Raw genomic sequence first — 15,031 nt, forward strand, 5'->3', positions numbered from 1 at the left:
AATCATCTGTGACCAATTCTATCTCACTGTACAGTGTGTGAGCTACTGTACACCATATCTTTATTTGATTCTTACAATAACCTTTTGAGGTAGGCACTTTACATACTTATCTCCATTTTACGTAGGAGGAAACTGAAGCTCTGACCTGAAGAGACTTGCCCCTGGGGGCACATAGCTTGAAAGTAGGATTTGAACCTGGCTTTCTCCTGACTCCAGGTTCATGATTCTATTACACCATGAGTTCATGATGAACCATGAGTTCATCATCCATAATTCAAGTGAAACTTGGGGGCACAAAATAGAATTCTATTCTTATCCTTGGCACCTTGGAAAAGTCCTTTTTCATCTCTGGGCCTCAGTTTCTTCATGTGTAAAATGAAAGTGTTGTACTAAATTTCCTTAGTAAAATGTCAGTTTCTTAAGGGTAGGGAAACACAGTTCCTATGTTATTTTCTTCTTTGTATTTCTAGTACCTAACAGATGAGATGGAAGATTTAGATTTGGATGTTACCTTATAGATTAAATAGGCCTTAGACGACTCCCCCCCTTATTTTACAGATGAGGAAACTGAGACCAAGAGAGTTTTTGTCCTTCCCAAGATCCTACCGGTAGTAAGGAGCAGAGGAAAGATGTGAACCTAATACTTCTGACTCCAAATCCAGCATGCTTTCCACTGTACCAAACTTATTTTCCATCCTGGACATTTTATTCAGTGTTAATCTTTTAAAACTGACCTTATGGTGGGACAGCTCTAACCTCCCACAGGGTCTCCATCCCATATTTCCCCTATCAGACACAAAACCCTGCACTGGAAGGACAAGGGACACGGACTAGACTCCCAGAAGTAATTCCAAGTCCCTCAAACATAGTCCAGTGAAAATTACTTTTACAGACACTAAGGTTCTTCAGTCACAGCAACTTGCAGTTAGGATTCTTCTCACTTCCCTGGCAGGCTTGGGTCCATTGAAGAGAAACCTTAGTCAAGTATAAAGCTTGAATTCCCAAACATATGTGCAGGGGCCCTTTTATAAAATAAGTGCTGAGAAGGAAAAAATTATATATATGTATGTATGTATATGTACACATATCCTTTAGCAAAAAAACATATATGTGCATATGTTGGGTATGTATACACATTTTATTATATAATTGTATGTGTGTATTTTATTATATATGTAATTATATTGTATATATACTCTATATAAAATGTATTGTGTATCTATTTACTATCATATATACATACAATACAATTATATTTGTGTTCACATACATATAAATAAGGTGGCCCTCTTTTAACTGTTACTTTGTGAGGCTGGTTCTTGCCACATTTCTTGCAGTAAATCCTATAATTTTATAAGAACAGATACAATGGAAACAAAAAAGTCAACTTGCCTCCCCCAGGTTGACTTTTTTCTTTCCATTGAATCGGTTCTTATAGTACCCCACCCGATTTTAGAAAGAAACAGCAGTAGTTTTATCCCACTAGGAAAATACTACTCTCTTGTAGCCTTTGTAGTAATTCTCACTTTACTTTGTACTTTGGATTATATTTTCAGTGTCACTATGCTTACTGGGAGCAAGAATGCATCTGCTTCATCTTTAAAGCACCCACCCACAGTCCCCAGCACAGGGTCTCAGAAAGTCCTAATTTTACTATGTAAAACAGCACATCTTGGTAAATGTTAATTGAATGAAATCAATGCATGGAAACTGGTTTTACCTTTAAAGCTCTGACCTGTGCTTTGTATCTGGTTTCTCCTTTTAAAGAGATGACGAAAGAAGAAATAGAAATATCCTTTGAAGACATTCTGGAAAGGGCCAAGGCAGGAGACCCCAAGGCACAGACAGAGGTAACTCCATTAGTTGTTTTGTTTTGTGTGTAGTTTCAACATTTTAATTGTTTTTATTATACAAACAAAAAAAGGATAAAGCTTAGAACAGGATCACTTGAACCTTTCCTTTCTCTCCTCCCAGTTCAAAATGCTTACCCCACTGAATGACCACTAAGCATTCCCCTGGACTTGCATTTGGGCTCAATGCATTCAGGCCTTGGTTCAGTCTTCCCTGTGGTCTTGACCAGGGGTGGGAAACCTGTGGCCCCCTAGGTCCTCAAATTCAGCTCTTTGACTGAATCCAAATTTCACAGAACACTCAATTCAGTCAAAAGGCTGCACTTGAGGATGTGGAAGTCTGCATGTGGCCTCCAGGTGGCAGGTTCCCCTCCCCCGGTCTTGGCCTTTTTTGAGGACATTGGCTGTGTGGGCCCCTACAGGCAGAGCTCCCAATCAGTGCCTCGTTTACCTGAGTGTACAGCAGGTGTCGGACCTCTTTTTACTGTGTTACTTTGTGAGATCGGTGCTCACCACACTTTTTGCAGCAAGCCCGACAATTTTATGGACATTTGCCGTGTTACTTGTAGTGATATCAGCCCAAAGAGAACTTAGCCATTGTTAACGTTCTTGTTGATTCCATTTATAAGTCCATTTTTCCTTCCAAATACCAGATGTAGAAGGAAATTCCATGATTCTACTATAGTGGGCTAAGACAAAAAGCCACATCACTGATATTGCCATTTTGATGAAAGGACAAGGATAAGATTTTGGAATTCTCAAAGGGAAGGTGTGAGCTTGATTAGTTTGAGATGCTGTTGTCTCAGTAGAATTAGACCTGTCTTGGTGGCCTCTGACATTGGCCAGCAAAATTACTACCAGTAATACAGTTGAAGCTAAACGACTTATCTAAAGTTTCTTTACAATTGGTAAATTACTCTGTTCATATTCTAACTTGGATTATACCAGAGGGTTGCTACTTAATTAGCGATCATGGTTCAGCTTTTTCCTTCAATATCATTCATTCATTCACCAAGCTTTTATTAAGCACGTACTACATACATGTAGAACACTGTTCTAGGCTCTGAGGGGATGCAGAACTGAAGACACATAGACTTCTAATAACTCAAATCTTTTCTTTGTCAATTGACTGAATGCTACTCAACTTCTGTTAGATCACTATTGAATTTGGAGTACCTTGTTCTTTTTTTATGTTCCCTGAACTTTGCAGAGATATTTGAAAACAATCATAATGAAAGATAACTGAATTTGAGGATTAAATATCCTGGGTTCTAGTAACTGGTTCTAGCAGCAGAGGAAGGTAGAAGGAGCATTGAATTAGGGGTCAGAGGACATGGGTTCAAGTCCTGCCTCTTACTCATGCTACCTATGCATGATGATGGGCAAGTCATTTTAACCCTCTTAGTCTCAATTTCCTCATCTACAAAATGAGGAGGGTGGCGTCACTGTCTTGGCTCCCATTGCTTATGGTCAGTCTCCTTCTTCCCTGATGTGGAGTACAACTCTATCATTTCCATGGGTTTGCTAGTGGAGGGAAAGGACATGGTACTCATGGGAAAAGAGACTTCAGTGAATTTAAGGGAAGGAATGGGGTGTTCAGAATTCTTTGTGGAATGAAACAGAATCTCTGCTGATATTGATTCTTCTCCATTTCCAGGTGACCAAAAGGCAGTCAGTTTTGTTTGTTTTTATTTGTATAATGAGGATTTATAGTACTGAGATGTAAGACCTAGCTTGAAATTCTAACTTGCTACTTCCTGCTCTTGTGGCTTTGGACCAGTCAGTTCCCTTGCCTGGGCCTTAGCTATAAAATAAGGAGATAAGGTTGGAAAACTGTTCCCTAAGTTCTTCTCTAACTTTGAATCCAATGGTCTGGAGGAGCTTCAAGACAAATTACTGCCATTTAAAACAGTTGGTGCCCTTTACTGTACCTTCCCTTCAAAGGTGATGCCAACGTATTTAAAATTGGGCACCTGGTTAGTAAGTAGCCCAGGGCTGGGAAAAAGTGGTGAGAATATTTCAAAACCTTCATTAAAACCCCGGCTTAGCTCCTTAAAGGCCCAGGAAACACATTTTGAGTAGGCTAACAAGCTGGACTGTGTAAAAGCAGATGGTGGGATTTATCATTTAAAAAAAAAAATAAATGAACCTGCTTGTAAAGAAGCATAAATACTTAAGAGTATAGCTCCCACACTCTGACTTTCATTAGTCATTTTCATAGGGCACAAGCACATGTTGCAGAAGAGAGAATGAATTTAAGGTAGTACTTTGGAAGGGTTGATAAGAAAAAAAAGCAGAATTGTGTAGGTCTGCACTTGCTTTTAGCCTCAGAAGAGGGAATTAAATAACCAAAGTTCCCATTTATCATAAAATATTTAATTGACTTATCGAGGAAATAATGTAAAATTTTATTGTACTCCTACAGTCCTAATATTGGAGCACAAATCATGTGGGGATTTTAGCTGCACGTGTTTAGTTATAATAACATCAGGTCATATTTCTACAATAGCTTGGCATAGTGAATAGAGATCTGGCCTTTTAGGCATGAGGACTTGAGTTTGAATCCTACCTCTGACACATAATGACTGTGTGACCTTTGGCAAATCACTTGACCTCTCTGGTCCTCTGTTTCCTCATCTGTAAAATCAAAGACTTAAATAATAACATTTCCAAGGTTCCTATCAGCTTTAACTCTGTGAGCCTGTGTTTCTTGATTCTCTGCTTCTGGGTCTAGATGTTTTGCATTTCTATTGTCTCAATTTTAAAATAATAATTTTCTTTAGATGCATAAAATTCTCCAAGGATTTTTTTTTCATGCTGTGATGTTAAGTCTTGTGCCCCAAATGGTTTTAGAAGAACACATCTCCATTTTCATAATGCAAGGCATTGGGAAAATGAAATTCAGCGTCAGAAATTTCCTTTATAGTTTGTGTAGAGAAGCATCTCTTTTTATCAAATTAGATATGTTTGCCCTTCACGTACATTTTGTGGTGCTAAAGTCCAAGTTTCTAGAAATTTTCCATTTAGGAATTAACCATGTTCTAAGGAAGTAAGTAGTTCTCCCTCAAGCTCTGTGACTTTGGGTGGGTCTTTCCATTTTTTCTGTTTTTTTTTTTTTTACTGTTCTTTTATTTTAATCATGTCTGACTTTTCGTCACACATTTTGGGTTTTCTTGGCAAAGATACTGGAGTGGTTTGCCATTTCCTTTTCCAGTTCATTTTACAGATGAGGAAGCTGAGGCAAACAGGGTTAAATGACTTGCCTGGAGTCACACAGCTCAGAAGTGTCTGAGGCTGGATTTGGACTTACAAAGATGAGTCTTCCCAACTCCAGGTCTGGCATTCCATCTACTGTGCCTCCCTAAAATGAAGAGATTGGACTGTATGGTCTCCAAAGTCCTCATTTTATGAGATTCTCTTTTAATTTTCTCTGACTCTGACTTTGAGGTCCCAGGAGATGGACAAACAGAACTACCTGAATTTTCAGCCAATACTGAGATAGACATTTGGACATTTCTCTCTCTCTCCTCTCTCTCTCTCTCTCTCTCTCTCTCTCTCTCTCTGTCTCTCTCTCTCTCTCCCCCTTCCTCCCTCTCCTCCCCTTCTTTCTTTTTTTCCCTTCCCTTCCCTCTGTCCACATAGGGTATCATACCCTTACCTGTGCATGTTCTATCCAAAAGAATGTGTTTAAGGATGAAAGCATGGGAGAATAAGCAAGAAATTTCCGTGGGTAGACGGAATCCAGGGGGCTAAAAGGAGATTGAGTGGAGACTAGAGGAAGGAAGGGACAGGAAATTGGAATACATGGAGTAGGAATGGGAACGGGCAGGTGACTGGTCTTCAGAGAGCGTAAGGTGGTAGCCAGAAAGATCATGGAAGATGATGAGGTTGGTGTATAAACCCACTGAGGATTATGTTCATTTCGGGGTTGTGCATCATCTTCTGTTGGGTTCCTAGGTGGGGAAACACTACCTGAAATTAGCAGATGATGCAGACGAAGAGCTCAATAATTGCAGTGCTGTTGACTGGCTAATTCTTGCTGCAAAGCAAGGCCGGCGAGAGGCTGTCAAGCTGCTACGTCGATGCTTAGCAGACAGAAGAGGTGAGTGTGGGGGCACCTTATTTAAAAAGCATTGTGTGGACCTGGACAAAATTGTTTGGTTTAATTTTAGAGAAGAAATTCCATCCAGATATTCATAATTTATTGAAGAATTTTCTCCACTATTTTCTGATAATTATTGAAACTGAGTAAAAATATGAATGTTCTCATAATAGTTGTTTATCTGGTTGGTGGGAGGAGAGGAAAGTATTGGAGTGGGGGGAGAGAAGAAGCTTATCTTTGCTTGGAGGCATAAATCACCTTGGCCAAGGACTTTGAAACTAAATTGATGGAGTAATAAATTGTCAGCTCTTGTCTAATGACTTCCTGGCAATGTGGGATAATGGTTAATGTTCTTCATTGTCTTTTTTTAGGTATCACTTCGGAAAACGAACAGGAAGTGAAAAAATTGTCCTCAGAGACCGATTTGGAGAGGGCTGTGCGAAAAGCTGCCTTAGTCATGTATTGGAAACTCAACCCAAAGAAGAAAAAACAGGTGGCGGTTTCAGAGCTTCTAGAGAATGTTGGCCAAGTCAACGAACAAGGTGAATGGGTACCAGGAACAATTTCCTAAGGAAGACCAGCATTGTACAGAGTAGTGTCAACAGTACTGGGTTTTGAGTCCAAAAGACCCGGGTTCTAGTCCCAACTTTGGGTGGGTGGGTTCAGGTTTTGACAGCCATTTCCTCATATGTAAAATGGAGGTGGTAGTACTACCTACTTCAGCAGATTGTTCTGAGAGTCAGATATCTATGGGAAAGTGCTTTATAATGTTAAATTATATGCTGTACATAGAATGTCAAGGCCGGGAAGGATCTTAGAACAAAGAATGTCCTAAGATAGAGTTGGGGATGGTGTGGGAAAGGGACCTTAGAACATAGGATTCAGAGATAAAAAGAGTTCTTTAGGTCATAGAATGTGAACTATGAGCATCCTTAGAACTAGAATTTCAGAGGTGAGAGAGCCCCTTAAATCATAAAATTCAGAACTTGAAGGGTCCTTAGAACATAGAATTTCAGAGCTGGGAGGGTCCTTAGGACACTGAATGTCAGAATTGGGAAGGTCCTTAAAACATAGAATTCAGAGATCAAAGGTCCCGAGAACATAGAATTTAAGATCACATGGTATTAGTGTTGGGTAGAACCTTAGAACATAGAATATCAAAACTGAGAAGGTCCATAGAACTTAGAATGTTGGAGCTGGAAAGGTCCTTAAAACAGAATTCAGAGAAGGGCTCCTTAATACGTAGAGTTAGGTGGGACCTTGGAACATAGAATGTTGGAGATGGAAGAATCCTTAAAATATGGAATTCAGAGCTCAAAGGGACCTTAGAACATAGAATTTCAGAGCCAGGAGGGACGTTAGAACACAGAGTTTTAGAGTTAGGTAAAGCCTTAGAACATACAATATCAGAGCTGAGAGAGCCCTTAGAACATAAAATGTTGGAGCTGAGAGGGTCCTTAGAACATAGAATGTTGGAGCTGAAAGGGTCCTTCAGATATGGATTTTAGAATTCAAAAGATCCTTAGAACAAAGAATTTCAGAGTTGGGAGAAAACCTTGAAGCACAGAGTAGGACTTTAGAACTTAGAATGTCAGTGCTGGGAGGGACCCTAGAATTCATTAAATCCTAGCTAGCTAGAGACAGAGACAGAGACATAGCATCAGCCATAGACATAGACAGCCATAGATATAGACAGACAGACATGGACAGACATAAGACTAGACATAGACTAGACATAGACAGACATTGACATAGACTAGACATTGACATAGACATAGACAATGTGTGCCTGATCTGTGGTAGAGCAGTCCGAGTTTGTATTGGTCTGATCAGCCACAGTTGGACGTGTTGAAACTTGACTCTAGCATAGTGATGTCGTTTTGGTCCTCTTCAAAAACAAAGGACAACAGCAACAATGTGTATACATATACACGTATGCATACACATATATGACATATGAATCCTCTCTAACAGACTGCATAAAATATATGTTCAAGATCCCACAATGCAAAAGGTTAAACAAGAAGTATTCATCTGTTATGATATTATTAATAATCTCATATTACATTTGTCTGATACTTGACAGCTAAAAAGCACCTTCCCTTCTGTCATCTCATTTGACCCTTGCTTTGAAATAAATAGAATTATCCCCCATCTTCAGGGGAGAACACCAAAGCTCCAAGGTCAACTTTAACTCTCTTAAGTGTTAGAGGAGCTCACAGAAAATAGAAATTGAAGTGGGTAGTCAGGGAAGGCTTCATGGAGAAGGTGAGAATTTAGCTGGGCCTTGTATTGAACAGTGGGAATTCTTATGGTAAATGGAGGTGGGGACTTGGAGGCATATTCCTGGTATTTTTGCTTTGTAGAACTGCTTACAGACCTTATTCCTCAGATATTTGTTCACTGGATGACTGATTTTGATTTTTGATAAACTCTCGTCATGCAGATGGTGGAAAGCAGCCTGGCCCTATTCCAAAATCAATCCAGAAACAGAGAAGAATGCTGGAGCGGTTAGTCAGCAGTGAATGTAAGCACAGACTTCTTGTTTGGCTTCCCTCTTTTAATATAAGCACTTCTTACGCACGCATGTATATGTGTACACATACACACACACACACATATACACACACTTCTTCTCTTAGCTGTGTGTCAGACTCACCACAGGCCTGGTCCCCTCACTGCACCTTCATCTCTCTTTCTGTAAGGAAGACCTTGACATTTCATACATTCCAATTCTTTCCAGAGATGACTGAAGGACTCATTGTCTATTTGGAATGATTCAGCTTGTTTGTCTTAGCTGGGTCGTTTGAAAAGAAGTAAATTCAAAAGCCCCTTCCAACTCTGACCTTTCTTTTGAGGTCCCTTCCTGCTCTGACATTCCATGCTCTAAGATCTTTCCCAGCTCAAAACTCAGAAGCAACGAATGCTCCTTACGTTATGTCACCCTTTATAGAGAGATATTCAGAGCATCTAAAACCCTTTGGAAACATAGTCACTTTTACATCATTTTTTAAAAATTGTGTTCATGAGTAAGAGCCTGATCTTGTAAAAAAGCCACAATCTGAAGATACTGTGGATTTAAAAATATATATATAACTGATCATACTAATATAGAACCTTAAGAGTTTAGAAAGCACTTTTCCTTACAACAACCTACTGAGGTGGATAGTGTAATTGTTCCCATTTTATAGATAAAGAAATTAAGGGCCAGAGAGAAGAACTTAACTACCCAGAGTCACATAGCTAGTAACTATTAGAAACAGAATTCCAACCCAAGTGCCCTGACTCCCCATACACTTTGGAGGAGTGAGGCTGATGACTGCGCAGTTCTGAGCAAGTCAAGAAATCACCCTCATGATGTCATTGGGCCTCTTTGAGAACAGGATGAACAGCAGCAGCAAATGAGAAGGGACTGGGTGACCACCTCATCCACTCTAATACCTGATCAAGCTGTACTCTGCAACATACCTGGAAAACCTTAACAGCCTGAAAGCCTCCATTGAGTAGAACCCACTAACTCCTAAATCAGCTGACATTCCTCTGCTGATGGGCTCGGGTTAGGAAGTTTTTCTCTCTCTTAAGTTTTATCCATCAATCATGATTTCTACCCATGCTCCTTATTCTCTCTGGGAGTACACAGGGCAGCATACTGTAATACCAATGATGATGCTGATAGCATTTATCTAGCACTTTAAGGTTAGAGTGCCTTACAAATATTTTCTCATCCGATCCTCACAACAACCCTGGGCAGGAGGTGCTGTTTTTAATCCCTATTTTACAGATGAGGAAACTGAGGCAGGCAGAAGTTAGGTGATTTGCTCAGAGTCACATAGCAAATAAGTATCTGACATTGGCTTTGAATTTGGGTCTTCCCAGCTCCAGGTTTATTGCTCTGTCTCCTGAGCCATGAAATGTTGGATTCAGAGTCAAGAATACTAGGGTTCAAATCCTGCCTTTGAGGCTTCCTAGCCATGTGACTTTCAGCAAAACATTTAACCACTATGAGTCTCAGTATCTTCATTTAAGAAAATAAGAGGGGAGGGGCAGCTAGATGGTGCCGTGAATAGAGCACCGGCCCTGGAGTCAGGAGGACCTGAGTTCAAATCCAGCCTTAGATACTTTACATACTTACTAGCTGTGTGACCTTGGGAAAGTCACTTAACCCCAATTGCCTTGCCTTGCCTCTCCAAAAAAACAAAAAGAGGAGATTGCACTAAAAGACCTTTAAGGCCTCATCCAACTCTGAATCGATAATCAGCCCTGTGATGTGATCTTAACCACATCCCTGTGAAGTTATTGTGCAGTAACATTATCCTCAACATTCAAAAACCACTAGAAAAGGAGACACATTGATTTTAATTCAGCACAAAAATGCTAAATTTTATACTCATGATTAATGTAATGGTTAGTATGATTAATTTATTCTAAAGATTAATTGGTATTAGTAATGATTAAATTCATGTATACTAATGCTCTGCTATTTATTATTTAGCAAGGTTGGGGGGGGGGCGGCATGGGAATGCCATGGGGTGAGGCCTCAAGCACAAAAAGGAGAGTCCTGTCCTGGTTGGAAAGAACCCCTCCAACAGCTAGATAGATGTCCCTGGTGTCTTCCAGGTCTAACATTCTCTGTAAACTGCACTGTTTATAGGCCGAGGGCCATTCCCCACCTTGATCCCCTAGGGCCTCCCTCACCAGAACTTGGGGCTCGTGGCCTGGTTGCCTGAAGCCTCTCCTGCTGCTATTTTCCAGCTCTTGGTCACTCCCCCTCACCCCCAGAAAAACCTTTTATCAGGAAGAAGGCCATCATGCTCAGCAGATTGCTGCAACCTTGGTTCCTCTGGCCCAGCTTATTGGGAACTGTGAAGGAATTTGGCCAGGAATTTTACTGCAGGTTTAAGTAACAGAATAGTAAATGAATCGACACATTCCTGTGGGCAGGCCCTGGTCCACCCTTTAAAAAAGGAGTTATGTGAGGGGAAAATTGTCATAAAAACAACTGAACGGGGGGGAATCTAGGAAGAACAGAAGCTAGAAAATATTTTGAATATCAATTTTAAATTAAAAAGAAAACGCTTTGGTGTCAAGTGCCTAATGGCATTCAGAACAGAAAAGTTTGTGTAAGAGACTTAGAGTACGAGGTTGTTAACTCTTCCTGACAAGGGAATTGGTGAGAGACAGCAAAGATTACTGGAAATAGTTCCTCCCCTTCCATTCAGCTTTGGCTTCCAAACGATATGTGATTTGTGTTTTGTTAATGGAGTCTCATGGGCAGCTCTTTTCTGGATCTGTTACCTCCTAGCTTTGTGACCCTGGGCAAGTCACATAGGGCAAACATTGTCAGAGGAACAGGATAGAGGGAGGGAAGGCGGGAAAGATGGGCGGAAACTGGGGTTTGTAACATTCACAGAGTAATTACTATATTGCCAGCACACGGGAGCATATGCCTCTGTGTGTACACATAGATATATCTATATACATAAACACACATACAGGTACCCATGTAACACATATACCCACATATGCATGTGTATATAAAATATATAAATATGCCTGTACATGTATATACACATGCACAAATCTATCTTTTGTTTGTTATTTTGTCATTTTTCCGTCATGTTCGACCCTTCATGACCCCATGTGGGGTTTTCTTGGCAGAGATAATACAGTGGTTTGCCATTTCCTTCCCCAGCTCACTTTACAGATGAGGAAATTGAGGCAAACAGGGTTAAGTGACTTGCCCAGAGTCACACAGATAGTAAGTGTTCAAGGCTGGACTTGAGATTGTGTCTTCCTGACTGGCACTGTATGCACTGAAGCCACCTAGCTGCCACACATAGCAACTGAAGTTTATTGCAAAGGGAGGTCAGATCACGAAAGATCTTCAGGAAGACCACTTGGCAGCTGAGTGGCAGATGGACTGAAGTGGAGGAGAGTCTTGAGGCAGGACAGGCACCAAACTCTGGGTTACTGCAATAGTCCACATGTGAGGAGATGAGGGTCTGCATAGAGGGACCGCTCATTAGCCCAAAAGATCTCCTTTTAGAAGGAAGTTAATTCTTTGTATGTTGTTGTGTGGTGGTGGCGTTTGTTGTTCCCCCGTTTCGGTCATGTCTGACTCTTCATGACCCTATTTGGGATTTTCTTGGCAAAGATACTGGAGTGGTTTTGCCACTTCTTTCTCCAGCTCATGTTATAGATGAGGAAATTGAGGCAAACAGGGTTAAGTGACTTGCCCAGGATCACACAGTTAGTGTCTGAGTCCAGATTTGAACTTGGGTCTTCCTAACTCCAGGTCTGGCACTCTATCCACTGTGCCACCTATCTGCCCAGTCATTCGTGTACCTACTGGTAGACAAAATGGCTGGAATGGTTGAAGTGCAGTCTGTTACCACTGGTGGTCATGGTGTTCTTGCCTTGCTGTCACTGCATTTTGTAAGAGAATAGACTGAACCATGGTCCCTGGGGCTGACGGGCCTCCCCAGTTGCCGCTCACTTCCTCAGATGAGAGTCACTAGTAACTCTCCATTTCACCTTCCCAGGTATCATTTTCTTTTCCCCATCTCTTCTTACAAAACTTTTGCCTCCCACTCTTCTCTAGGCTTTTCCCAGCCCCTTTTAAAGTTTAGGTTCCAGCAAGCTTTTCTCATACTAACCGCAGTGGCTGATGCAGAGATAAGCTCTTCTTCGCATATGTTATCTCATTTGATCCCCATGACAGCCCTCTAGGGTAGGGTACTAGAAGGATGATTATCCTTCTTATGGGGCGTAGGAAGCAGTCTTAGAGCTAGTCACTCTTAAAGGCAGGATTCGAAGCCAGGTCTCCCTGACTCCAGGACCACAGCTCTTTCCAGGTGTTATTATGACATTATCTACAATGCTCCAGAGACCTTTTCACCCTGGAAACACATTAGATGATGATGTGGAGCCAGGAGTACCCAAGTTCCAATGAGGCCTCAGAAACTATCGGTGTGACCCTGGGCAAGTCACTTAACCCCATTTTCCTTCCCCTCCACTCCTATAGCCTCTCCCTCTGATTGTCTAGTTCTGCCCAGAACTCCATTTTTAGGAGGATGCCCAGTCCAGCCATATCCTCACTCATCTTCAGGCTGCGTGCCTTAACCTCTATCTCTTGTTCCTCGGCATCTCTTCCCCTAACCCCAGCCCCAAATTTTCAGTTTCCTTTTATGTCTTGTCTTCTTCTGTTAGAATGTAATCTCCTTGAGGGCAGAAGACTTTCTGCTCATATTAGTTTTACTAAAGCTTAGCACGTAGTAACTGTTTAATAAATACTTGTTGACTTGGCTTGACTCTTTCCTTGACACCATTCTTCGTTTAAGTGTTGTATTGTTTCCAGAGCACTGTTCTAAGCCCCAGGAGACGCAATATTTAGGTAGGACCCATTCCCCACCTCCATGGAGCTCACAAGCTGGTAGGGAAGACCCACATGGACAGAAATAATAATGCAAAAGATCTGCTGAATGCTAGCTGTAGAGAGGTCCACACCAGGTACCATGACAAGGTCAGCTTCTGAGGCTCCTTCCTGTTCTAGGACCGGCTTGCCCATTGTCCCTGTAAAGGGAACACTTTGGTTTATTTGCTTGTGTGGTTTTCTCTCCTAACCTAGCAAAGAACTACGTCGCCCTGGACGACTTTGTTGAAATCACCAAGAAGTACGCCAAGGGAATCATCCCCAGCAGCCTTTTCCTGCAGGACGATGATGATGACGAGCTGGCAGGGAAGAGCCCAGAAGACCTCCCCTTGCGCCTGAAGGTCAGCGAGAGCGTGGGGCCCCTCCCCACAAGGAAGCGGCCCAAATGGTTGTCTTCCTCTTTGTAAATGAAGACGGTGGTGGCGGACGGGGTGACCTTCCCGAGGCTCTGGAACTATGATCCTTATCAAAATAACCTAGTGGAACGGGGATCGCTGGGTACATTTGTAACATGGCCTTATCAAAATAACCTAGAGGAAGGGGGATCGCTGGGTACATTTGTAACGTGGCTGCATGTGTGTAGTAATAATCCCCCCAGTAGTGATGAAAGTAATAATGACCCCAGATAGAGAACTTCACAGCTAGCAGAGTTTGGCATACATATTCTCATTTGAGCCACACAGCCCTTCAAGGGAAGTACTATGGATATCATCCCAGCTTAGTGGGGTGAATTGAATTCACCACGTTCACTCGCCAGCTAGATCTGAATTCAGATCTTCCTTATAACTGTCTCCACCATAGTGTGCTACCTAACAGAATCCCCGTGGGCTCTAAGCCTTAACAACTCCCCTGAGGTTAATGTAGAAGGGAATTAATGAATGATGAGGCTGGAAAGAGAGATTGGGGTTCAGAGCCCCAAGTGCTCATTTATCCAGCATCTTCCAAAAGGCGTAGTGCTGTCTGGAGCTCTTAAAGCTTAAAACAGACATGCTGTAGATTATACTGGAGGCAGAAGGGAACTGCCAGAGTTTACTGAGGAAGGGAGTGGCATGGTGAGATCTACACAGAAAGGCATAATGCACTTAGATATGTGCTGTGGGAATTAGTCTCTTCCTGGAACTAAGCCAGGGAAACTCTGCCCCTTTGACCCGGAGATTCTTCTTAGTCTTGTCCGAACCTTGCTAATCTCTGAAATCTAGCTTGAGACATGGGGCTCTAATCTGGATACCCAGAACCTGGGTTCCAAGGCTGCCATTTGGTCACTTGTTCCCCCTTTCTTCCACCTCCTCCTCTGTCCTTTGGATACCCCAGCACAAGCAAAGCACCATCCCTAGGCTATGGTGGGCACAGTGCTGAGCTTGGCAATCAGAAGATCAGGTTCAGATCCTAGCTCTGTAACTTCACACCCATACAAGTCACTCACTGTCTGGGAGCTCCGGCCTCGTCAGTAAAATGGGCATTATAATTCTTATCTTACCCGTTGTATAGGGTTAGAAAGAAGGAAAGAGAAGCCTCATGTGTTAGTTACTAGTATCATAATACTTGTACTAACTCTACCCAAGTTGTTAGGTCAGAGCACTAGAGGACTTTGTAAACCTTAAAACGCGCTATGGAAACATGGGTCATGGTTATCACTGTTAAAAGCAA

The 15,031-nt window shown here is 41.8% G+C and overlaps 1 protein-coding gene across 3 annotated transcripts in view; it reads left to right on the forward strand.

Moving 5' to 3' along the window:
- The window catches only part of WFS1 (wolframin ER transmembrane glycoprotein), a 125,390-nt gene that overhangs the window by 106,497 nt on the left and 3,862 nt on the right, over nt 1-15,031 (forward strand). For all 3 annotated transcript variants that reach the window (XM_069070079.1, XM_069070070.1, XM_069070074.1), the window contains 5 exons: nt 1,768-1,850; nt 5,808-5,952; nt 6,324-6,494; nt 8,399-8,479; nt 13,580-13,725. In XM_069070079.1, coding sequence (XP_068926180.1) covers nt 1,768-1,850; nt 5,808-5,952; nt 6,324-6,494; nt 8,399-8,479; nt 13,580-13,725 — 626 coding nt within the window. The remainder of the gene's footprint in view (nt 1-1,767; nt 1,851-5,807; nt 5,953-6,323; nt 6,495-8,398; nt 8,480-13,579; nt 13,726-15,031) is intronic.

The sequence above is a fragment of the Petaurus breviceps genome, unplaced genomic scaffold, assembly GCF_028583685.1.
Source record: "Petaurus breviceps papuanus isolate PSGF00001 unplaced genomic scaffold, PetGlider_PUasm1.0 140, whole genome shotgun sequence".
Taxonomy (NCBI): domain Eukaryota; kingdom Metazoa; phylum Chordata; class Mammalia; order Diprotodontia; family Petauridae; genus Petaurus; species Petaurus breviceps.